The sequence below is a fragment of the Ceratotherium simum genome, chromosome 25, assembly GCF_057802395.1.
Source record: "Ceratotherium simum simum isolate JZ-2026a chromosome 25, ASM5780239v1, whole genome shotgun sequence".
Lineage (NCBI taxonomy): Eukaryota > Metazoa > Chordata > Mammalia > Perissodactyla > Rhinocerotidae > Ceratotherium > Ceratotherium simum.
Window position 1 is genome coordinate 9,192,394 of NC_141924.1, and position 24,966 is coordinate 9,217,359.

The window sequence follows — 24,966 nt, forward strand, 5'->3', positions numbered from 1 at the left end:
GATACCCAGGCTGAATGAATCAGTAATGCCACTGATTACTGATCAGTGCCCTGCCAGTAGCTGCACCCCTGTGTACAAACCTCTTTTTTTTTTATATTTTTATTTCACCTTTATTCTTGAATGACAGGTTTGTTTGCTTTTGTGAGGAAGATTGGCCATGAGCTAACATCCATTGCCAATCTATGCCCATCTTCTTCTATTTGGATATGGGACACTGCCACAGCATGGCTTGATGAGCGGTGTGTAGGTCTGCACTGGGGATCCAAACCTGTGAACCTTGGGCCACCAAAGCGGAGCGTGCGAACTTAACCACTATGACACCAGGTCGGCCCCCAAACCTGTCTCTTAATGGAGAAGGTCTCACGGCCACAGACAGAAAATTTGGCAAAACGAGAAAAGGAAAAGCCCTAGAATCCCACCACCAGGACCCACCTCATCCCATCTTTGTACTTTCTTCTTTTTTTACATAGTTGCCATCATGTGTTCCCTGTTTGGGAACATTTTTCATGAGCAGTCCTGTCTTTCTACCAGTGTTGTACAGCACTTTTATCCATTCAAACTGCTTTTGGGGCCGGCCCCGTGGCTTGGTGGTTAAGTGCGCATGCTCCGATGCCGGTGGCCCGGGGTTCGGATGCCGGCGCGCAGCGAGGAACCACTTCTCCGTCCATCCTGAGGCCGAGTCCCACATACAGCAGCTAGAAGGATGTGCAGCTATGACATACAACTATCTACTGGGGCTTTGGGGGGAAAAAATAAATAAATAAAATCTTTAAAAAAAAACAAACAAACTGCTTTTGGTCTGATATTTGTCCTTCCTCAATAAACTGTGAGCTAAGCCGGCAGGAATCACTTCTATCTGACAGATGAGGAAACTGAGGCACAGAGTGGTTCAGTGATTTGGCCAAGGGTGCCGGGCTGGTGATGCAGGGGTGCCTGGGACGCCCCTCAAGCCAAAAAGCAGGTAGAGGAAACCGGGAAGCGGGGAGGAAGACAGAAAAGACAGCCCCACAATTCTCATCTCAAAATATTTAATTTTGTTTCGAAAAGGATACATTCCCGGCTTCCCTCCCACCACATCACTCCGGCCCACCAGCAGTGACACACTCGCACGCACACACGCACATAAGGCCAATGGGCTACGGTCTGCTTCTCCCTCTCCAGCTGGGAAGAAGGGATGTTCTCTTGGCCTCCTTCCTCCAACAAAGGTAAAGGAGAGAGAGGCCTGCTGGAATGCCAGCTCCCAGGGGAGGATGCAGAGCCCCACACACTCCATCACATCACATGCAGTTAGAAAAATAAAACCAAGTGGTGCTCTGGCATCCCCAACACCGTAAGATAGCAATATCCACCTGGAAGTCATCTTTGCCATTTTCTAGAAAAATTTATTGCACTTAATTAACAGATGTTGAAGGAGCTCTGGGGTGGGGCTTTGCCATGAAAACCAGGGGCTCTCAGCCCTTTGTGTTACGCGGAGCAGAGCTGCCAGGGCCCTGGATGGAGAGCTGCCCAGCACAAAGGGGCCCTCCTCTGCTGGCTCCCATGCCTGCCACCCCGCCTCAGGCTGGAGGACTGCAGGAGCTGCCCACCCAGGGAGCGAGCAGCCCCCCTCAGCAGGGTGATGGTTACCCAGAGTCAAGGTTCGCCGCTAAGTGCCTTCCCCAACCTCAGGACTCAGACAGGCAAACCCTTTCCTTTGGCCAAGAGTAAGTTACCCAGGTCCTCCACAAGGCTGCTGGCCATTGTGAAAGCTCTCCTTTTCTATCTATTTCTATATCTAGATGTACATTTATTACATATATATTCTTGCAACATTCTAGCTCATCCATGATTTGTCTGTTCTGAGGTTGCAATGAGGCTGCTGTGAAGCTAAAGACAGGGCGCTCAGGAAGGGATGGTGCTTCCCAGCCCATCGCAAACCCACGGAAAGCCGTTTACACTGGCTTCTCTAGCCTCCAGTGCTTCTTAGAGGATGTCAAAGACCTGAGCACGGGAGTCTCAGTCTTTGGCTGTCAGCCCCAAGATGGAGAGGGTCCAGGAGGGAGTCAAGGAGATTCCCAATTCCATGACGGAAACTGAGCAGGCACCAAGCCTCTCTTTCTGCAAGGACTCAATTCTTAGGTCTGGGAAGGAGACACGCTTACCTGAGCACTCCTTTTCCCCAAAATGTCAACCTCCATGGACATCTTCTTGTCCCTGCCAGGCTCCTGACTCAAAGGGGCTCTTCTCTAAGAGGCCAGCAACCACATTCTTTCCAAGGAATCACTTTGGGAAGGAAACAGACACCCACTACCTTGCGGGGGAGGAAGGGGAGGGCACTGAACAGGCAGAAGGTGGGACAAAGAGGAGAGACATCAGGCCATCATCCCACCCGCTGGGGTCGGAACATGGACGCCATCCAGAGATTAAATGTCCATCCTTTAAAAAAAAAAAACAAAGAAACACAAACCATACATTTTCTGGCCAAAGAAAATGAAGAGCTTTGAAGCTGGAGGCTCTTCTACCAATAACAAAATGAGAACTGCCCTCCTGGTGGGTAGCCAGACCAGAGGGAGAGTGCCCGGGCGGGCAAGCTGCCCGGGGCAGGACACTGACATGCTGGATGCAACTGCCCTTTTGTGATTACAAGAGTGAAAAGTGTGAACATGGTTTTTATAGAACCACAAAGTAAAAGTCAGGGGCCTAGAGGGAAGGAGTGACCTCCCTTGGCCTCACGGACCCTTGTCAAGGCCCCCGGAGAGGCAGGTGTGCAGGTCCCGGAGGGCCGTGGCATTCCCCTGGTGTGTGGTCCACAGCCAGTGGATGGCTGCCCCTGGTCTTAACATCTGTTAGGAAAAGTCTTTAGGAGTTTGGGCCCGGGACTCAGAGCCACCACTTTAAATAAAGCCAGTGGTAAGCATGACAAAGTGCACCCGTCACCTCTGACCCCTCTTTACCACAGGCTTCCTGCCCTGAGCAAATAAATATACCCATCTTCAGGTGCCCCAGCTGACCACAATAAGCAGAAGGTTCCACAGATTTCCTCACTTAATCTTCTGGGCAGAGGAAAAGGATGAGTCCAACCAGACACAAGAGCAAGGAGCAGCTTTGAGTAGTGAAGCCACGGCTGTGAGGACCCCTCCACACCACACTACGGCCAGGCTTGTGTGAGTGGCCCACGTCCCGAGACCCAGATTGAGGGGACTCTAGCCTGTATAAATGTCCCAAGAGCCTGCTATTCCGTAAGAGTTGTGCTTCAACCCTGGCGACCCCAGATCAGGTGTCCTGCCCGGCTGTCGCCCTCCAGGCAGCTCACACGGAGGAGGGATCCTGAAGCAAGAACTGGGAAGCCCTCTTCTGCTTTCAGGGAGAGCAGACTCTTGGTCTGGCCCACGTCGGACAGCAGAGCAAGAAAAAATGGAGTTTCTCGAGAAACGTGCCCCAGCTGTCCGCCCACAGTGGAAGGTGGTTGTGGAGGCCAGACTTCTAAACACCAGGTGGAAGGTGCATCCTGGCTCCAGGAAGTTAAGCTTCCTAGACGAGGGGGGTTTTCCTTTTGAATCCAAGATTTGAGATTGGTCACTGGGTGAAAAGAAACAGCAGGCTCAGAGGCCCAGTCTAGTGGGACAAACAAAATTCAGGTGGCCTTCATGAGTGACCTGGAGAAGAGGAGATGGAAAAGGTCTCCCTCTGCCCTGTGATCAGGGCTCAGAGGCCGGACGCCCTGGGAGTCTCTCCTCCATGGCAGATGAAGCAGAGAGAGCCATCCAGGCTCAGAGCCACAAGAGAAAAGGGGTGTGGGAGCTAAGAATGGTTGGGGGCACTTGTGCCGCAGGCCCCAGACCCAACCCATCCCAGGCTTTGCAGAAACCCCGCTCCTGTGGCCTGGCACCCACACAGACACCACGCAGCAGCTGGTGCATCTGTCCACCTCTGAGGAAGATGGGAACAGGTGTTTCTCTCAAAGACCTTCTGGGGAGGGTGAGGTGGACGACAGACACCCCGCCTGGAAATGCGCCCTGCTACCTGAGAAGACGTAAGGGTGACAATGGTCACGACTCACTCTGCAGAGACAGGCCTCGAGGCCCAGGCTGGAGATGAGGGGGAGTCAGGGAAGCCTGAGCGCCCTGTGAGAGGAGATCTGTACTCCAGAGGTCCCCTTCCGATTCAACCGGGACATCCAAGAATAGAAACTAAGGCTGATTCACCCGTCTACATAGATTCTCTCGCCCCGCCAGTGAGGAGGCTGGCCCCTCAGAGAAGTCGCCACGTGCACTGGCCATGTGATAATGAAGCTTAAACGTGAACGCTTCTGGAGCAGGTGCGCCGCCATTTGCCCGTGACGAGTCATAAGTCTCCACGCGGGTGGGGTTTCAGGGGGCCCCCAGGCAGAGGTCTGAGGTGCAGGCCGCACCACCCGGGTGGGGGCACGGGTTACAAGGGCCCGTACTTGGTCTCATACTTGGACACGATGGTCTTGCACTTGCCCACCTCCTTGCGTAGCTCGGCCACCTCCGTCCGCAGGGCCGTGTTCTCCTTCTCCAGGAAGGCTGCCCGGATGGTGATCTGGTTCTCCTTCAGGCGCCGCGCATCCCGGGACCGTTTGGCTGCCACATTGTTCTTCTTGCGTCTCGTCCAGTACTTTTCGTCCTGTAGGCAAGTGTCCTCTGTGGGTCTCTCCTTCCCCACAAAGGAACCCAACCTCCTGCCAGCACTCCTTACCCCAGATTCCCCTTGTAACGCATAGGTGTAGCCAGAACGAAAGCAGGGACCCCAGGGAGGAGTTGCAGGTGCCAAGGATACCAAGGGGCCCTGCCCTTTCCCCAGGGAAGCGGGCTGAGGAACAAAGGCCTCCAGTAGCTATGTGGTGGAGGGAAGGGGACTGCACTCACTGTGGCCTGCTCTGCGTTGCTCTAACATGAAGCACTGGCTACACCCTTGCCTCTTTTAGGCATTCTGGTTGTGGCTAAGGGCCTGCACCCCGGGTCCAGTCCCCCGAGTTCAAATCTCAGCTCTGCCACTTACAAGCAGTGAAACCACGCGAGGTCCTTAACTTCTGTGTCTGAGGTCCCTCATCTTTACAAGGGGGATAACAACTAACTCCCCGAGTTGTAGGAGAATTAAATGAGTCAGTATGTATAAGGTGCTTATAACAGTGCCTGGCCTCTGGGAAAGACCACATAAATGTTTCCCATTTTCACCGTCATTATTATTAAAAGCCTCAGAAACCTCCTGAGAGACAAGTATGGTTATTCCAATTGTACAGATGAGGAACCTGAGGCCCAGCTAGGTCTAGGTGGCAAAGTGGGGTTTGAATCCAGGTCTGCCTGACTCCAAAGCTTGGATGAAAAGTCCTTCCTGTGCGTTTTTCGTAGGAGAGGATGGAAAAACTGCAAAACCCTCCTCTCCCCACTCCCCCAGTTCCTACAAAACCATCAGCTTGAAAGCTGCTTGCTTGTCCCTGGGGATGGCAACATACAACTATCTTTTGTCCTTCAAAGTGAGGTCCTGTCCAACCCCAGTTCCTGCGGCCGATGAGCTCTTGCCCGAAGGCTGGGCTAGAGCCAGGGAGCTGGGAACATCTACACGGCTGGCGGCGGTAACGAAAGAGAAGCTACAGGGAGTCACGCTGGGGCCAAATGCCACCTGACTCCCTTTCTTTCTACCAATTGCTGCAGGATACAGCTCTTTGCTCTGAATGCATGCCTTTCTAAAGGGGGTCCCCAAGGAGGGAGGGTCCTCCAGATAAAACCAAACGGGAGAAAGCACAGCCCCTTGGCTCTTGAACTAATGCTGTACCTTCACTTATAACAGATACCAGGTTACCTTCTGCTCATCGGGGACAAAGACCTTCTTGGCCTTTTTGATCATGGGCTGGGGCTTCAGGTCCTCCTCTGCGAACTTGTGCTTCCGAGGGTTGAAGAGCTCCCCGCCCGGCACGCTGGAGAGGACCAGGTCAGCAGGGTCCGGGTTGAAGTTCACATCCACCTCCACGCAGTTGGGGTCGATGGGACTGGGTGTCTCCCTTTCCTTCTCCAGGGAGGATTCTGAAAGACACAGAGGCAGGCGGTCCCGAAGCAGCCCACTGGACAGCAAAGACACATCCCACACCCAGACACCTGCTTGAATCTCAAGGTTGCACAAGCCACTGCCACTTGGAAGGAAGGAAAACCAAAACAGCACCAGCCCCCAAGCCACACTGGCATACGTGATTCAATTCAACAACACAAACGAGGAAAGAATTCTTCCCTTTAGGAACAAAATGCTCAAAAGGAAACAGAGGCCCTTGAAAAAGACAGGATTTTCCAATTGTTCTTTTCCCCTCAGAAATGTTAAGCAAAACATTAAATCATTATACCCCCTTAACTTCCTGTGGTTTCAAGTTCTCAAGTAATGAGAAACAGCTGAATCTCTCCTTGAACTATAATAGGTTAGGGACACAGACTGAATAACAAAACGGCTTCCATTTTTGAATCCCTTGAGACATAGCAGTCACTGTGCTCATGTACTCTTATGACAACTCTGAAAAGGAGATGGGTGTTAACCTTATTTTACCGATGAGGAAACTAAGGCTCAGAGAGACGACATGGTTTTTCCAGGGTCACATAGAGGGTAAGTGACTGAACTAAAATTTGAGTCTGGGTCTGGCCGATTTTGAATCCTTGTTCACCTCCGCCCCACCTGGCTGCCCCTTTCTAGTGGACATTGGATTAAAGGCACTTTCAGAATTCAAAGGTTGTGTGTTATTAGAGATAAGATACAAAAAAAACTATACCTCTGGCCTACTCGTTTAATGCTACTGGTAGGAGTACACAAAATAGTCAGTCAGTCAGTAGATATCTATTGAACACCTACCATATGCCAGGTCCTGTCCTGGAAAAGACCAAGCAGTGAACAAAACAAGTAAAATCCCTGCCTTCATGGAATGTGATTCTAGCGGGGAAAGCTGACATTACATAAGATAAATTAAAAATATCTATAAAAGTGTTAGATGCCATGTTGATATTTGGGAGAAGAACATCTCAGAAAGAGTGGAAATTAAGTGCACTTGGTATGTTCAAGCAATAGCAAAGGAGGCCAATGTAGCAGAAGTGAATGAAGGAGAGGAAGAGTAACAGGACAGGTCCAAAACAGAAAATACAGGGCCTTTAATCCCAATAAAGCAATGGTTCTCAATAGGGAAAGATTTTATCCTACAGGGGACATTTGCCCATGTAAGGATGGGGTGGGGGTGTCCTACCAGCATCTAGAAGCCAAGGATGCTGCTAAACATCCTATAATGCACAAGACAGTCCCTCCCCAACCCCAACAAAAAATTATCTGGTCCAAACGTCAATAGTGCCACTGATTTTGACTTTTATCCTGAGACGGGAGAAGCCACTGGAGGGTTCTGAGCAGTGTGACGTGATCAGACTTAGGTTTTAACCAGATCATGCACATAAACACATTGTATATCCTATTAGAGGGGGTTAATTACAAAGAGGGCTGAGTGTCAGAGGAGTGAATGACCAGGGACCAATGTGGTAATTGTAGGAATACTGGGGGTGCCAAACTCTACATTTGCAAAACAAATAGCCAAGATACCAAAGGCCAACAACTAGAACTCCCATACTCTGCTGCTGGGAGTGTAAATGGCTCCAACCACTTTGTACACTATCTGGCAGTATCTACAAAAGCTGATGCGTGTCCGATGACCAGCCATTCTACTCCTCGGTAAACACCTAACAGAAATGCATATGTCTTTACCAAAAGACAGGCACACAAATGATCACGGCAGTACTATGCATAACCCAGAACTAGAAACACCTCCCATGTCCGTCAGCTGTGGAATGGATAAACTGTGGTGTGTCACACGATGGAATACCATTCAGCAATGAAATGAGCAAACTACTGCTACAGGCAACAACATGGATGATTCTCACAAACAAAGCTGAGGAAAAAGGCTAGACACAAAAGAATACATACTACTTATGTCTCTTCTACAGAAGGAACTGAAAAATTAACAGGGGGAATTCTACTTTCACTTCTACCATGTGTACAATTCTTCATCATAAATCTTACTCCATCTGCACTGCGGTTTTCCTCTCTGTCACAGGAGTATTCTGTAAGTATGTTCTATTTTGTAAAGTGTAAAGTAAATCTATTTTGTTAGTGTAAAGTGATTCTGATGCCCACATAATTTACATGTGTACTATAAAGCTAGCTATAGGAAGCTATAAATGTAAAGTATAGATGTAATTAACTTATAATAGTTAAAAACAAAAAAGAGGACATACTATACAATTCCATTTATAAAATGTTCAACTACAAACAAAATGAATCTTTGGTGATGGAAATAAGGACACTGATTACCTAGGGGAGTAATGACTGAGTGGGGTCACCAGGCACTTCTGGGATACCACCAGTGTTCTAGATCCTGATTTGGGTGGTAGTTACATGGGTGGGCTCACTTTGTGAAGATTCATCGAGCTGTATACTTATGATATGGGCACTTCTGTATGCCATTCTTCATTAAGAAAGTATACTTAAAAACAAAATCAAAGGCAAATGCCACCTAGGTGGCCTAAGGTACAAGATGGGGGCTCATTTCCAGCTCTGTCCCCTACCCACACAGCCTTCTAGGACAACCTGACCAGCACAAAAATAAGCTGCCTGCAAACAAGAATTTGGCTGGAATCAGCTGAAGCCTCTAGCTCTAACCAGTTTATAGGGAAAAAAATGAGGGGCAGATTAACACTAAACGGCACTACAGGGATATAGTCAGAAAAATCCAGCATGAGCAAAAATCTACAGGACAAATAATTCAGTTTCTTCAACAAATAAATTGCAAAGAAAAAAAAAAAGGAGAGGGGACTATATAGATTATAAGAAATTTAAGAGACTTAACTAAATGAAATGTGTGGGTCTTCTTTGGATCTTGATTCAAACAAACTGTAAAACAGACTTTTTGGAAATTTGAATGTTGATGGATTTATTGTCAATTTCAGATGTAAAACTGGTATTTTTGTTGTTTTTTATTTTTATTTATTTATTTATTTATTTATTTATTTATCTCCCAAAGCCCCAGTAGATAGTTGTATGTCATAGCTGCATGTCCTTCTAGTTGCTGTATGTGGGACGTGGTCTCAGCATGGCTGGAGAAGCGGTGCATCAGTACACGCCCGGGATCCGAACCCGGGCCACCAGCAGCCGAGCACACTTAACCGCTAAGCCACGGGGCCGGCCCTTGTTATGTTTTTTAAAAGAATCCTTATATTTTACATACATATTGAAATATTTATGGATGAATTGATATAATGTCTAGGATTTGATTGAAAATAATCAGGTGAGATGAATAGATGAGGTTATAAAAAACAAGACCGGTTATGAGCTAAGAATTATGGAAGCTGGGTGATGGTTACATAGAGGTTCATTATAGTGTCTCTTTTGTTATTTGAAAATTTTTCTGTAAAAAAATAAATAAAAATAGAGCCTGAGAATTCCTTGGGTGTGGGTTCCCTGGGTTCCATACGAGTTCCTGGGTCCTTCCCAGGAGCCATCAGCCTGTATGCCTCTAACTGAGCCTGCAGAAAGCTTTGGGTAGCCCCTGAAACAGGGGCCATGCCTCTTCTGGTGGGTTCATGTCGAAGGAGCACGAAAACCAACTAACCAGCCAACCCCCAGAGGTAAAACAGAACAAGGACAAGAGGATGAAGAAGGAACCTAAAGACGATGTTTGTCCTGGCAGCGAGAATGCCTTCTTCATGCCAGTGCCTAAGCAGTACCTGACTACAGAGTCAGACATCTTGGGTTCAAGTGCTGCATCCACTACCTACCAGCTGTGGGACCTCGGGAAAGTTACCACTCAGGTTCCTCACCTATAAAACCAGGATTATAGTATCAATCCCATAAGATTCTTGTGAGGATTACGGGTTAACGTCTGGCACAGAGTAAGTGCTAAATAAACGTGAACTGGTATTATCATTATTATTATTCCCTGAGCTTCCCAATAATCTGTGGCAAAGTGCACACCGGGGTAAAGAGCAGTGTTGAGGAAATGCAGAATGGGATTTCCATCCTGCGAGGCCTCAGACTGGAAGGGCTGGCTCCACTGTCCTGACCATCAGCAGCACACCAACCAACAGAAAGGCTCCGGCTGCCACTGATGTGACGGCTATTTTTATCTCCAGCCTCAGGGGACTGTGCTGAAGGGTGGGGAGCAGAGAGTTTCTCCACACCGCAGGCCACCAGGACCTCCCGAGAGAAGGGGCTCACTGGGTGTGTGTGGACACAAGTAGCCCTCAGTGGGAAGTGGACTTCCCTGGATGAGACAGGCGGCCCTGCCCAAAGGCCCGTCACCAACCTGTGCTGGACACAGTTTCAGAGGGCTGAAAGACGGCGGTGGAGGAGGATGGTGGGGACGCCGTGGAAGAGCTGGCCGACTCCTTCCCTTCTAGCTCAGCCACAGGCAGCAGCAGGTTCTGGGCCAGGTGGGTGGGGCCGGCGGGGATGCCATTCTCCAGCAGGAACTCGTCCAGATCCATGTACTCCAGGTGGAAAGACTCGCCATCATAGGGAATGGTCTTGTCCCAGATGGGTGGCATGAGGGAGGCTGAGACGGCCATGGTGCTGGCTGCTGCGGCCTCGTCCTCCTCCAGCTTTTCCTTCCCCTTTTCCTTATCTGCACACACAAAATCTGTGATAAGACACCACACAAGAGGGTAACTCAATCCCAGGAGCCTCACACGACTGACCCATCTCTCTCAGAGTCCTGATCCATCCCATGCATCTCAAGAGCCAACTCTGTTCTCCAGTTATAACCTGGAGCTTGAACCAGGCCCACTGGTCTCCTTTAGAGATGGAGCATGCCCTCACCTGTGCCTGGGCTTCCCAGAATGCTCACCACAAGCTCTGAGGCCTGATGTGGTCCCAGGGTTAATTGAGAATGGGCTGTGGGATTAGCATCTGCAGGAGAGAGGCTATAGGAAAGAAATGGAGTTTCTGGCCCTTCCTGGTATTTTAGCAATATCTTAGGAAAGGGCTGATTCCTCAGGCCAAGAACTTTTGTGTTCTCCTGTCCTGTCCCCTCCAGCTATGCTTTTCCACAGAAACCCAGCCTAGGGCTTGAATCCTGGCTCTGCCACCCACCAGCTGTGATTTGTGACTTAGCCATGTTCTAACCTCTCCCAGCCTCAGTGTCCTCCACTGTAAATAAGGATAACCCTGCCTCTTTGAAGATTAGAGATAACGATGTCATTTTGAACATTAAGTCTATTTGTAACAAATACAAATAAATGGAATTGTAGGACCATAAAAAAAAAGACTAGAGATAACATTTGAAAGTGTCTTGTAGAGCTCCTGGCACACGGCAGGCATTCATTGTGACTGAGAGCTTGTTGAGGGCAGGGACCGTGTCTGATTCATTTCTAGATCTCCAGGGCCAATACACGAGCAGGCAGACATCGGCCATGGGACCATGTGTATACTGAATGAAGAACACTGGGTTTGCAAACAGACTCCCTTTAGGTTTATCAGACAGAGAAGGCCTGGAGCTGTCTTTTCAGGACCTTCTTCAGAGCAACCATTTCAAGAGACTTCTATCCCTGAATAAGCAGACAATACTGAAGGCGGGGTTTCTGGGAAGAAGCAGAGGAGTGGAGCTGAAGAAGAAAGCTTGCTCCCATTCAAAGCAAAACTAATAAATTACTGGGGGACCGGATCCCACCTAATTGTCTCAGTCAAAAGTTATGCATGTGGATAGGCAAGAAAAGGCAAATTAAGAAAAAAAGACAAGACAGAAATGTGACAAGGCTAGAAGGAAATCAAAGTGACAGAGAGGCTAATCAGGGAAGCGGGAGATAAAATTATGACAAGTTCACAATGGATTTTCAAATTGAGGGAGACAACTTTGAACTCTGGATTCTGAAGTGAAAAAGAGAAATCAAATATGATTATGTTGGAAATAAACCAGTCACGCTTGGAATCCTACACCACAGACGGCCAAAAAGCAGACTGTTGGTCCAATAAAAATGGACACATGAAGTGAATTAAGCAGGTGGAGGTTTTGACAAAGAGAATTTGGTCACGGCTTCTAATACGAATTAACGTGAATTCTTGCAACTGCCTTCTGTACCAGGCTTTGGTTTAAAACCAAATGGGAAGTAAGAAAGCCAAGCTTTGGTGGGCTGAGTGGGCCAGATGGCCTCCCTATTCTCTTCCCCTGAGATCTCAACTCTACATTCTTTTCAGAAATGACTGTGATCCATGTTGGGTGGGGTCATGGGAATCAAAGGAGGGAGGAGAAGGGAGGAGACAGAAAAACAGCCATACTGAAGGACAAGTAACAATAAAGTCCAGATTTTGCCTGGCCTAAGCGATTGAGGATATTTTTAATCAGTGTGTTTATAAGATGGAGTTTTAATTGTAAGACATGATAAAGGACTAGGCCCATCACTCAGGTCACAGGGATTAACATCAGTGGCTGCCAGTGATACAGTAAAGAGCACCAGACTAAGACTTGTAAGGCCTAGCTATGTGACCTTGAGGAAGCATCCTCACCTCTCTGAGCCTCAGCTTTCCTCATCTGGGAAGTGGGGATAATACCCAATAGGATTGCTGTGGACGAGTAAATAAAATAAGATTCTGTCAAAGTGCTTTGTGAGTATTCTGCAAATGTAAGATATAATTATGGCTAGGGATAGCTATTATCTGGTAATCCTGAACAAGAACCTGACAGATGTGTACACCTGTCCCGGCAGCTTATCGCAGCCCCAGATTTGAAACAAAGCATTGCCTTAAAAACAAACAAAAGAGTCTGTGCACATGAGGTCCTGAAGCAGGAGGAGAGAGCCTGGCCTCACCTGATGTGCTAAAACTATTTATAACCCAACAGTGACAGCCACAGAGATGAGAGCCTCAGAACACATCCAGGAAAGGAAGACAAATGGCATTTTTAAAAAGAAAATTAATTCCCCAAGACAGGTTATTTATTTATTTATTTTTTTTGTGAGGAAGATCAGCCCTGAGCTAACATCCATGCTAATCCTCCTCTTTTTGCTGAGGAAGACCAGCTCTGAGCTAACATCTATTGCCACTCCTCCTCCTTTTTTTCCCCAAAGCCCCAGTAGATAGTTGTATGTCATAGCTGCACATCCTTCTAGTTGCTGTATGTGGGACTCCGCTTCAGCATGGCCAGAGAAGCGCTGTGTTGGTGTGCGCCCGGGATCTGAACCAGGGCCTCCAGCAGCGGAGCACGCACACTTAACCGATAAGCCACTGGGCCGGCCCCCCAAGACAGGTAATTCACAGAAGGCCTATTCCTTCCCAAATCTCTGAACTACACTGATGGTTCTTGGAAATTCAAAGGTCTCAGGCTGATAGCATACTTCAGCGCACCTAAAACCCCACCATAGGTGGCACTCCTGCTGCTCGCTGAACCTCACGTTCCCAGGCCAAAAAACAAGGCCAAACCTGCTTTCCACATAGGCCCCAGGGACCTTTGCGGCCTAGGAAACAAGATATAGCCCAGCCCTGCCACTGTGGCCCCAAAGTCTAGGGTCAGCCTCAAATAAGCAGGTGAAGGGCCTCAGTGGCTTCATTCTAACCCTTATCCCTCTACCTGCCTTCCCCTAATCTCCCCCTCAGAAGGCGCCTCGCATCCCTTCTCCTGACACCCCTCCTCCACGTCAGCAGCAGCCCTGAGGCACATTTCCAGAAAATCTCCAGTGTGTACCTAGTAGTTGGGGATACTCACACGCGGGGATGAAGACAGGTCCTCCTCGCAGAAGGGGGGGAACGCCATATACAAAGACAATTCGCTGTGGTATATCAGCGCACCTCAAACTTTAGTGGACTTTAGAATCACGGAGGTGGGGCGGGGTGCTCCTTAAAATGCAGATTTCCGTCCCAGGGGCCACAGATTTGGTGGGTGAACGGTGGGGCCCAGGAACCAGCATTTTAAACAAGCATTCCAAGTAAACTGACGCAGGCGACCCCAGAGAAGGCGTCCTGGAGCGTCACTTAAGGGGCTGCTGCGACCCCCATCAGCCTCCCCAGTAACCGCTACACGCCGCGCGCGCGCGCGCTCGGGGTTTCCCAATGAGCCTCCTCACAGCGACCCCACCCCACCCTCTCCCTCCCGACCCTTCCCGCCAACCCCCATCTGCCCCAACCTCTCTCAACTCGCCCCCGACCTTCTCTTCCCAACCCCCTTGCGTCGTCTTCCAGGCCCCTCGTCATCCCTGGCCCCATCCCCCTCCGCTGGACCGCTTCACCCTGACCTCCAACCCCGGCCCCGCCCTCGCCCTCACAAGGCCCCGCCCCTGCCGAAACCCCGCCCCCGGGCGCACACGGACCCCCTCCCCTCACCGAGGCGCGCCTCGCGCGGGGGGTTCTCCATCAGCTTCTTCAGGACCAGAGGGAAGGAGCCCGGCAGGCCCCTTTCCCCAGCTGCGCGCCCCGGCCCCGGACCTGGTCCCGCCTGCGGCTCCACAGGCGGCTTCTTTCCGCCGCCCGCGTCGGACATCGTGCCCCGCGCTCTGCTCGCGCGCCTCGCCTCCCCCGCCCGGCCCCTGAGATGGGCCGGAGCCGTGCGACCAGCCGCAGCTGCCGACACGGGCAGCTACTGCGCAGGCGCCCAGCGCACCCCCGCCTCCCTCCATCCCTACCCCGCCTGCGGACCGGCTCTGGCATATTAATTATTCATGAGGCCAGGCCAGCGTCCCCGGACCGCGGCCTTGGATTGGGCCACCCTGCGCGAGGGGCCGGCGCAGCCTTCCGGGCCGTGATTGGTTAGGCCGCCGGGGTAAAAGAGACACGTGCGGGGCCAAGTGAGGCGCAACGCCGCAGGCCCCGCCCCGCCCGCCCCTACGTCACCTGATTGGCGCCTGCTGGAGTCTGTGTCATGGGCCCTTCTCGGCGGCAGCCCCTTCCCTTCCACCGGTAGTTTCGTCTTCGCCTCCCTCTTCATAGCGCCCACCCTCGTTCCGCACCACCGCAACCGCTCTCCCTTCCCTCTCATCCCAATCCCTCCACCTTCCTGATGCGCCGCTGTAGGGAGGCGGGGCTGGGCGCGGCCTGGCCGGCCAGGGGAGCCTATCAGTGAGCCCGCTCGGGCCGCGCGGCCGGCCCCCCGCGGGTCACGTGGAACCGCAGCCGAGTCCAGTAGCATGGGGAAGGGGCGCGGAATAGCCAATGGGGGGCGGGGGCGGGGCCCGGGGCGGTGCACGAGGCGCAGCACGTGCGGGGCTGCGAAGGGAAGGGGAGGCGGGGGGGGAGGCGGGGAGGGGGGAGGCGGGGAGGGGGGAGGCGGGGGAGAGGGGCGGGCCTTGTTGCTCCGGGGACTCTGCCCATGGTCGTGGGACGGGGACGCAGAGCCCAGCCCGACATCCCGCCTTCCCCGTGATCAAGAGGTTGGCTGAGGGCAGGACCGCGGACGGGGATGGCCGGACGAGCTTGGCCGCCGCTGAAGGGGGTGTCGGGTTCCCCAATGATCCCGGGTTTGTGGTGCGGCTGTGGCGGCTCGATAAACACCGGCGTGGAGGGAGCATTCTTGAGGCCCCAGGGTGGGGCGAAAAGGCCCAGCCCTGAGCCAGGGTCAGGGACACGTTTCCGTCCTCCCACTTACTTGCTTGTGACCTTGGGAAAGTCCAGTTGCTTCCCTTGAGCCTGTTTTCTTATCCATAAAATAAAGAGGTTGGGCTAGTTAATCTCTAGTCCTAAATAGCCCTAAAATTTTTTTCCTAAGACCTTCCTTTCCTTTTCCTAGGGGGAAAAAAAACTACACAGGGTAGTGATTACACATTTTGTGGGAGAACCACCTCTTCTCTTAAATATAAATACTCCCTAGGAGTTCCTCAGGAAACACGTAAACACGTAAAAGGTGAGGGGATACACAACTGTGGAGACGTTACAGGAAGCTGCTCCAAAACAGCGCCCAGACCTTTGTACCTCTTTACTGCACAAATCTCACTCCGCTTTAAACCCAAGCAATACTAGACTCTCCCGGCCTAACCTCCCTGAGGGCGGGGACTTGTGCTTGTTAGTCCTGTGTCCTGCCAGTGGCTCAGGGCCTTCCAGTGTGGGGCTGGGGCAATGGTAGAAGGCAATCCTTGACTCATGGGATGGGTGCATGTGGGCACTACCCAGCTAGCTGAAAGTTATTGAGCTGATGCAATCAGAATTTTGCTGGGATTGAGGAGGAAAAAGCAGTTGTGCCCTTGAGCAGGCCTGCAAAGCAAGAGGTTTAAAGGGACTCTGGGTGGTGGTTGGGGCAGGGTGATGGAGTCTGACTCCAGAATTCAAATTCTTACTGCCACACTCGTTATGTTTCATTCACTTTCTGACTCTGATACCTCCAGCCAGTTGCTTCCCTTCTCCAGGTCTCTTTTCCTTATATGTCAAATGAAGGTGGGTAGGATCTGCCTTGTGAGGTTTCCGTAAGCCAATGCATGTCAAATGCACAATTGCAGACCTGCAACAAATGGTAGTTTTTATAATTTTACTAAAACTGATGGGCACAAATCCACTGCTTGGTGTATCCATTATCCCAGGGGCTAGAATAGTGCCCGGGTCACTCTCAATTTAGTGGAAATACTAAATTGTACACAGAAAATATTTTGTGTTGCAGAGGTGTTGTTAGTAGGAATTCTATATGTGGCTAAACTAAGATATCTTTAGGAGAAACTGACCTAGAAGTTTTTAGAAACATTTCAAAGGACAGTCCAAGGAAATTGATTAAAACAATGTATGACGCTTTTTTAAAAATTGCTAATTTGGCCATGGAGAGACTTGTTGGATTAGAGTTAAATGTATATTTTCATGGCTAATGTGACGTTATTGAAGGGGAGAAAAAACGATTCTCAAGGTTTTGGAGGAAGATTTATGGTAACATAACAGTGGAAAGTTACAACATTTGTTTATGACAAAGGTGGGATGTAGTAAGAGGGAGTAAAGATTTAGGTTTCTTTTTTAAGCTACAGTTATCCGAAATGGATAATGCCGTCTCCATTCATCACCTAGCCTGGAGCAACTAACCTAACAGGCAAGCAGGTTAGGGCTTCAAAACTTAGTTTTGATTTAGTTCTCTGTTCATGTACTGACACTCCCCAAAGAGGGTGTTTTCCCTGGATAACCACAGGGTAAACGGTGTGTCACAAACACTGCAGAAACATTGCAAACATGTTCTCTCTCGTGCTTACTTGCAAGCTGAGTGGTGAGCTACATTGCTGACTGGCAGCATTCAACAGCACCATCCTGGAGGCAGGGGCTGTTGTGTTCTGGTCTTCCTTCTCCAGCTGACCTGGGAAGAGCCATAGCAGCCTCTCTCTGACTCCACCTCCTGTCAGTAAAGTGGGAATAACAGATGCCCTCCCCTTTCTCTTAGTGGAGGAATGAAGGTTGTGAGAATTAGCTAATTTCCACAGTGTTTGTGAGCCCTACAAAGAAATGAACTTCATAAAAAGAACATGTTATTATGTGGTTAAGACTGTAAAGCTATGAAGTGGTCCATTAGTGTTCTATAGTAATAGGGTTTCAATGCAGCCACTTCTTGAGGGAATCGTGGTCTTGGGGCAGCGGTGGCTTTGTGGGCTTAGGAGCCAGGCCTGCATGGAATCTCTCGTCAGCAGCTGCCCAGCCACGTGGCCTTGGGCAAGTGACTTATCCTGCCTAAACCTCAGTTATTTTTCTCTTGGAAACAGAGATGGTATGCTTACCTCACAAAGTGCTTGTGAGGATTATGTGTGGGAAGTGATGTCAAGTGCCAGCGTGAAGAGTATAATAAGGGATGGAGGAGCCAGCCCCGTGGCTTAGCAGTTGAGTGCACACGCTCTGCTGCTGGCGGCCCAGGTTCGGATCCCAGGCGCGCACCAACGCACTGCCATGCTGAGGCCGCGTCCCACGTACAGCAACTAGAAGGATGTGCAGCTATGACATACAACTATCTACTGGGGCTTTAGGGGGAAAAAAGGAGGAGGATTGGCAATAGATGTTAGCTCAGAGCCGGTCTTCCTCAGCAAAAAAAGAGGAGGATTAGCACGGATGTTAGCTCAGGGCTGATCTTCCTTACAAAAAAAATTAAAAAAAAAATAAAACACTTTGTATTAAAAAAAAGGGCCGGCCCCATGGCTTAGCGGTTAAGTGTGTGCGCTCCGCTGCTGGCGGCCCGTGTTCGGATCCCGGGCGCACACCGACACACTGCTTCTCCGGCCGTGGTGAGGCTGCGTCCCACATACAGCAACTAGAAGGATGTGCAGCTATGACATACAACTATCTACTGGGGCTTTGGGGGGAAAAATAAATAAATAAAATCTTTAAAAAAAAATAAAATAAGGCATGGAGTGGGTGGGCTTCCACCTTTCCCTTTATTCAGGTTGTGTTGGGTCAGGAGTGGAATTATTTCTGGTGTGGGGACGAGGCTGTAGGGTTGAGGGTGGGTTATAGAATCCAAGCTACTGCAGAGCCAGGATGTGAAATGTCCGTTTTCCAGAGCTGGACTGGCCTTAAATTCTGCTCTTTAGCGTTCCAGAAACCTGCTAGTCCACCCAAGTTAAAAACTTAATTCAACTGAGCACATGCAGAATAAGAGTATTTCATTAAGCCATTAGACCGATTGGGGGTATTATCACTTCAACTTGAGGCTCAGAAACTTCAGCGTGGGAGCCTTTGGCAGATACCCCAAAATGATCTCTTTGGCTACATAGTCTGCATCTAGCAGGAGAGTATCACTCTGTCTCCTGACTTACTGAAAAATGTGACATGAGCCTGGTGTGTGTGAGAGCCAGGTGCTGAGAAGGCTTCCAGTGAGCTCTGACAAAGCCCAGTTATCCATGTGCTTTGCCAGTACCCAGTGCGGGAGAGCACAGAGCTCTGTTCAAGGGTAGTAACTCAGTAAATATTTGTTGGCTCGCTTTGTTGTTGGTGCTGGTAGGAGGGTTAACAAAACCTTTCAGAGCCAAGTCATATATATTCGGAACGTTATTAACAGTAAATAAGTCATCGTGTCTGATTCACAATCGAACCTGGAGTAACAAACATGAGCCGTCCTTGTGGCAAGTCCGCCAGCACGAGCCATGCCAACAACTGCCTCTTTTCGAGCCCACATACCTGTGGCTGCGCAGTTCTGGGTGGTGGTCTGCACCTTGGTCTCGGTGTGTTCTAGGGGAGAAGTGGTGGGTGGAGGCTCTTCACTAACTCTTGCCCATCTCAATAGTCTCAAGAGTATTAGTTTCCTGTTTGGCTTGCATTTTGTCCACTCCCAGGGTTCGGATTACAGTTGGAGAGCTGCCCCCAAAGTCATTTCCAGAGAGAAACCCTCACCTCCAGCCTCTGCCACGTCTCAACAGCCACTGCCTGACAGCCAGGGTTCTCCAAGTGGAAGCCATGTTGGTGGTGCAGTGGTAGGGTGTGGGCTCTGAAGCCAGCCCCTTTGGGTCTGATTCCTGCTTTGACTACTTCCTGTGTGACCTTGGGCAAGTTACTTAACCACTCTGTGCCTGAGAAGTAAAGGAGTCAATTCAGGCACACTGCTGAGAACAGCACTTGGTGCCTAGCAAGTGCTCAAATGAAGTTAACTCTTACTTTTTTTTTTTTATAATTTTATTTATTTATTTATTTTTTCCCCCAAAGCCCCAGAAGATAGTTGTATGTCATAGCTGTACATCCTTCTAGTTGCTGTATGTGGGACGCGGCCTCAGCATGGCGGGAGAAGTGGTGCGTCGGTGCGCGCCCAGGATCCGAACCCGGGCTGCCAGCAGTGGAGCGCGCGCACTTAACCACTAAGCCACGGGGCCGGCCCCTAGTTAATAATTCCATCTGGGGTTGTTCTGGGAGTACCTCATTCCTCCCCACCTGCCACTTCTCTGAGAATAGTGGGGGTGGGTGGGGCCTTGCAGGCGGTGAGATAACAGCCTCCCTCTTCTTTATGGCCTTCAAGGCCCTGCAGGCTCTCCCCCTTTTGGGGCGCTCCAACCTCGCCTCTTGCTTCTCTGCCCCTTGCTCACCTCCTGCAGCCACAAGAGCCTTTTGTTCCTCCGACACACGTGTCTTTCTTGCCCCAGGAAAGTGCCTTTGCAGGTGCTCTTCCCTCAGCCTGAAAGTTCTTGGTGTAGCTGACTCTTCCCCACCCTCCGGGCCTGGGTTCAGATGTCACCCGTCACCACCCCCTGCCGAGAGGCTGGCCCTGACCCTTTTTTTATTTTTTTTTTGTGAGGAAGATCAGCCCTGAGCTAACACCCATGCTAATCCTCCTCTTTTTGCTGAGGAAGACCGGCTCTGAGCTAACATCTATTGCCAATCCTCCTCCTTTTTTTTCCCCAAAGCCCCAGTAGATAGCTGTACGTCACAGTTGCACATCCTTCTAGTTGCTGTATGTGGGACGAGGCCTCAGCATGGCCGGACAAGTGGTGCGTCGGTGTGCGCCCGGGATCCGAACCCAGGCCGCCAGTAGAGGAGCGCGCGCACCTAACTGCTAAGCCACGGGGTGGCCCTGACCCTCCTGATTGCTGTCTGTCTCTCCCCACTGGAGTGCAAATGCCAGGCACCGGGTCAGTGTCTGTCCCATTCACCCCTGTGCCTCAAGTGTAGCAAGCACTCAGTAAGCAAATGAGGCATGACTGGAGGACTGAGGAGGTACTGCCCTGAGATATGGTTTCAGAGACCCCGGGGAATCCTGTGGGTAGGGATGAGCCTGGAAGCGGGCGGAGCTGGATTGGTACCCGTGGACAACTGCGTGGCCTTCCTGTCTCTACGCGTCAGCCTCCTCATCTGTAGAACGGATGATCATACCTCCCTTGCAAAGCCATTTCAGAGATGGTGATGTCAAAGCACTTACCACGATTCCAGCACACACTCAAGAAACAGTGCTGTTAGCACCAGGATTCATTCCTTTAGCAGTCTGGCCTTGGGTCAGGCCCATAAAGATGCAAAGCCATCTGGAAGGGGCACTCCCGGACACTGCTGTCAGTTTCTGGGACTTGGTGAGAATGAATTTCTCACATTTCTCTGATGGGTGCAGGGGGACAGGTAGAGAAGGAGGCTGTGAGCCCTTAAGGTGGGAGTAAAGGGAGAGGCTGGCCCACACACTGGCCCGGAGGGTAGCCCGTCTCTCTGAGTGCATTTTCTCACCATTTAGAAGGGGGAAGTAAGGATTAGAGGAGCTAACACATCCAGCACATAGAAGGCCCCTCCCCCTCCTCTTCCCTTAAAGCAAACTTCTCGATTTCTCCGTTTTGCTCTGGTTTCCCCAGGCTGGGCGTGGAGGCAACCAAGCTCAGGACAGCCCAGGCTGCATTGAGTCCACCGTCTTGGCCTGTTTACTTCAGTCCTCCAAGAGGAGGATACCCAGGCCCCTCCTCTGCACCCCTGCCTCTGCCCTGGCAAGTCCCACTGAGATCCGGCCGGTTATCATTCAGCCCTTTCTCCGGCCAGCCCAGCTGGGCTGTCCTGTTTGGTGCAGGGCTGGTAGCACCATGCCCCCAAGAACCTCAACACGCAGAGACAGCCCTGTGTATGCTCGGGCGAACTTGCAACATCCAGTTCTTTCAAGGAGAATATCCACGGGAAGAGGAGTGGAAAGAAGGGAATGAGGGTCAGATTGCAAATGTGATGCTGGTGGAAGGAGCATAATGCCAGGCCCAGCTGCTCTTTGCCTTTCACAGAGAAAACAGTTTGGCATTTCACAGTTTGCAAACACTTTCACGTGGGATAATATTTAATCCTGGCAATAAGCCTGTGAAGCAGGTCTTCTTTTTCCCGTTTACAGGTTGGGGATGGAGAGAGAGGGGCATGCCAGGAATCCCCTGTGGGGTGGCCCACAGGTGATTGTAGTTAGGAGCTCCCGAGGCGGGGACCCTGCCTCCCCAGCCCAAAGTGAAGGACTTGTTCAACCTCTGGGTGTGTTTTCAGCTCCATGGCTCCCTGAAAAAGAGGCCTGAGTGACCAAAGCCGGCAGGAAGATGGGGGACCAGCCTCTGAGTATAGCCGAGGCCCCAGGGGGTGAGGGAGGGATAGGGTGTAAAGAGCTAACAGTATGGTTTAGAGATCAGGGTCTTTCCAGAAGCTGGAGAAAGAGAGAGTGAGCAGTCTGGAACAGAATTGCCTCTTGGCAGAGGATCCTTTAGAGAATGGGCAGGAATGGAAACAGGAAGAATAGTCCTTAGGGATCAGGGCCCAGAGACAGAGAGGAAACTGAGTCAGGGTTTGGAGTACAGACCCACCCTTTTGCTGGACATGGATTTTTTTGCCCTCAGGAAAGTTGGTCGGACTGGTGGCCCAGAGTGAGGGGCCACCAGGTGGTTGTTTTAACCTGAAGCCAAGGGAGGCTTGAGGCTGGTCAGCTCTGCTAGAGCAAGTCTGCTCAGCCAGGGACAGGAAAGAGGTGGGGGTCTGTGCAGGCTGGGGTGGGAGGGCCAGGGCAGCAAGAGGGGGAGGGCCCCAAGGGCGGGACTCAGGGAGTGTCTTTGAATTAGAAAATAGGGTGAGAGGCTGCGAGGAGAACCGTCTAGTGAGCGCACACCTGGAATTTCTCACACACTGCACGGCTCTCCTTTGAAATTCCCTCACGCTGGACCCAAGACATGCTCCGCCCGTGACCTAAACGTGTGCTGAAGCACAGTCACTGGGCTGCAGAAAGTGGGGGGTTTGTAAATGGGTTTCCATCCCCCAGGGAGAAACCTGCCCCTTTCCCGCCAGAGCAAAGGGTGGGCAATCCTGAGGGCAGGCTCGGGCAGCTGGGTCCTCACACTGAGGTCTGAAGCCAGAGTGGTGGGACACGGAGGGAGAAGCTGCTTCAACAAGAACTTTTAAAGTACTTGCTACATGACTTCTGGAAATTCTAGTTCATGCAGTGTGTGCATTCTCCTTTCACTGAAGTCTATTGCTTTTCAGGTAGATGCTTTTATTTTTATAAAAGATTTGGAAAGTCTGGGAGCTTTGGAAAGTGGTGATTGTGGGTTGGGGGCAGTAACGTGAGTTACTGGTCTTAGTGGGGTGCACTGATCTTTTTGGCTCTTCAACCTTCATCCTCTCATTTTATCTACTCATTGGCCTCTGTCAGTCCCTCGGGGCCTCATGCTCCTGACCCTCAGGGAGGCGCCACATGGAGAAGTGATAGGAGGTGGCCTGAGACTTTGGTCCATGCCTCTTGGACCAACCCAGCACACCAGACCAGCCAATGCACCATCCCTTGGCAAAGCTCTGCTGAGACCTTGGGCAAGTCCCCTCAGCGCTGGGCCCCGACTTTGCCCATCCACAGTGAGCGACGGGGACTTTCCAGCTGTCGCAGGGCTCTGTGGGCCAGCTGGGAGCCAGCGACCCGCAGCTGCTACCACACTTCAAAGACCTTGTTATCCTTGTCTGAGGAGCAGTGCCCTGAGTCACCCCTGAGAACTCTTCCCTGCCCCGCCGGGAGCTGGGCCTGTGGAGTCGCCAGCAGCCCCGCCGCTCCCTGTGCAGGCACCTACCTGCCCTGGGGGCCTGGACCGAGAAAGGAACGCGCTACCTCTAGCTTTTGGAAGGACTTCCAGCTTCACCCACCCACATAGGCCGTTCAGAGATGGCAAGGAAAGGTCAGCTGTGGCTCATCCGCCAGGCTGAGCTGAGGGTTTCCCCGAAGAGAGGGGCTTCTCCTGGTGAGCAGCAGGGGTCCTGAGTGCTAGAAGGGCATGGAAACTCCTTCTGTGGTGCCCGCCTCTGAGGGAGCCTGACTGCCCCAGCATTCAAGACCGCAGGGTGTGGTCTCAGGGTGTGGTCTCCGTGAGAACCAACGGGGACCCTGCCCTGAGCTCTGGGAGCCACCTTCCTCCCTTGGGCAGTCTCCACGAGCCTACTGCCCCCCATTCCCTGAGCCTAGCTCCCTGAGGAGTGAGAAAGAGGGCAGGGGCTGTGGCATCTGTCCTCAGGCTCCAGAGTTTGGGAATGGGCGGAGTGCTGTGGCAGGAAGTCCTGCAGGGACAACTGGGGCTCTGACGATGAGATATATCAGGTGCCAGCACAGCAGGATGAGGGAGAGGCCTGAGAAAGGTCCCCTGAGGGGACACCAGGGCTCCTAAGTCAGACTCCAGCAGCAGAGGCCAGCTGGGCTCCTTTAAAGGCCCCTGTGGAGTCTGAGCAATGAGGACTTCGGTGTGAGCCCCTGACGTCTTAGAACAGAAGAGATTTGGAGAAATATTTTTCAGGAGGGAGTACTCTGAGCAGGCCAGCCCCCAAAGTGAGCTGTGGCCTTGGGTTTCTCAGGCAGGCCTTGGGAGACACCTGGTGCTGGCTGCTGGCTCTGCCCCTCGGTCCACGCCCTCCTCCGCCGGCTCCCTCACCCCGTGTTTGCCCATGGTATCCTAGGAACCGGGGCTTCCAGCCTGTGGTCATGTTACATAACAGCTTCCATCCCATCCCTGGGTTCAGCCCTCCAACGAGAGGGAGCTGAAGCAGGCGTGCGGAGGAGAGCCTCTTCTCCAGACACCGGGGCTCCTGCCTGCCTGAATCTCCAGTCTCTGCTGGTCCCCTGCTGCCCCAACATGCAGAGGGAGAGAACTTAATAAGCACTCAGCAGTCAGTGCATTCTCTCAGCAGGGCCCTCTGGTCCTGTCCTTGTCCCACGTGAGCACAGCACCTGTCAGCGGCCACATGCTGGCCATGGCTTCCCAAAGGTAGCCAGCTGAGGGGGCCACCCATGAGTTGCAGTGGCACTCCCCACCATGTCCCTTTGCACCCCAGCCCTTCCTCCTGCCCAAGAAGGGGCCAAGGGCAGACCCCTGCTGGGGACCCTCCCTAGCTCAGAGATGCCTGTCCTGCCACCATGCGTGTGGCTACCCCCACCCCTTGTGCACCTGGGCAGCCAGCTAATGCAGGCCACCTCCATTCCTACCTGTCCTCTTCTCTGGCCACGGCAGAGAGTGCTCCAGCAGGGACTTGAGGACCTCAGGCATGTCCATGGCAGGGGCCACTCCGATCCGGTCACAGCTAGACATGGCCCTGCAGGACGTGCTTGCTCCAGGAGTTTAGAAGCAGCTGGAGAGG

The 24,966-nt window shown here is 51.6% G+C and overlaps 1 protein-coding gene across 8 annotated transcripts; it reads right to left on the reverse strand.

Moving 5' to 3' along the window:
- Window positions 1–998: 998 nt before the first annotated feature.
- TEF (TEF transcription factor, PAR bZIP family member) lies at window positions 999–24,966 on the reverse strand. 8 transcript variants are annotated; one of them, XM_087448859.1, is made up of 5 exons: window positions 14,830–14,977; window positions 10,319–10,636; window positions 5,803–6,023; window positions 4,468–4,626; window positions 999–2,415 (listed from the first exon to the last, which is right to left on the reverse strand). In XM_087448859.1, the coding sequence occupies exons 1-5, from the start codon at window positions 14,972–14,974 to the stop codon at window positions 2,287–2,289; spliced, it is 972 nt and encodes a 323-aa protein (XP_087304985.1). In that variant the 5' UTR covers window positions 14,975–14,977; the 3' UTR covers window positions 999–2,286. The 8 variants fall into 8 exon arrangements, with proteins under 8 accessions (XP_087304985.1, XP_087304983.1, XP_087304982.1 ...); XM_087448857.1 differs by having other exon boundaries at window positions 10,319–10,651; XM_087448856.1 differs by lacking the exon at window positions 14,830–14,977 and adding an exon at window positions 14,323–14,560 and having other exon boundaries at window positions 10,319–10,651.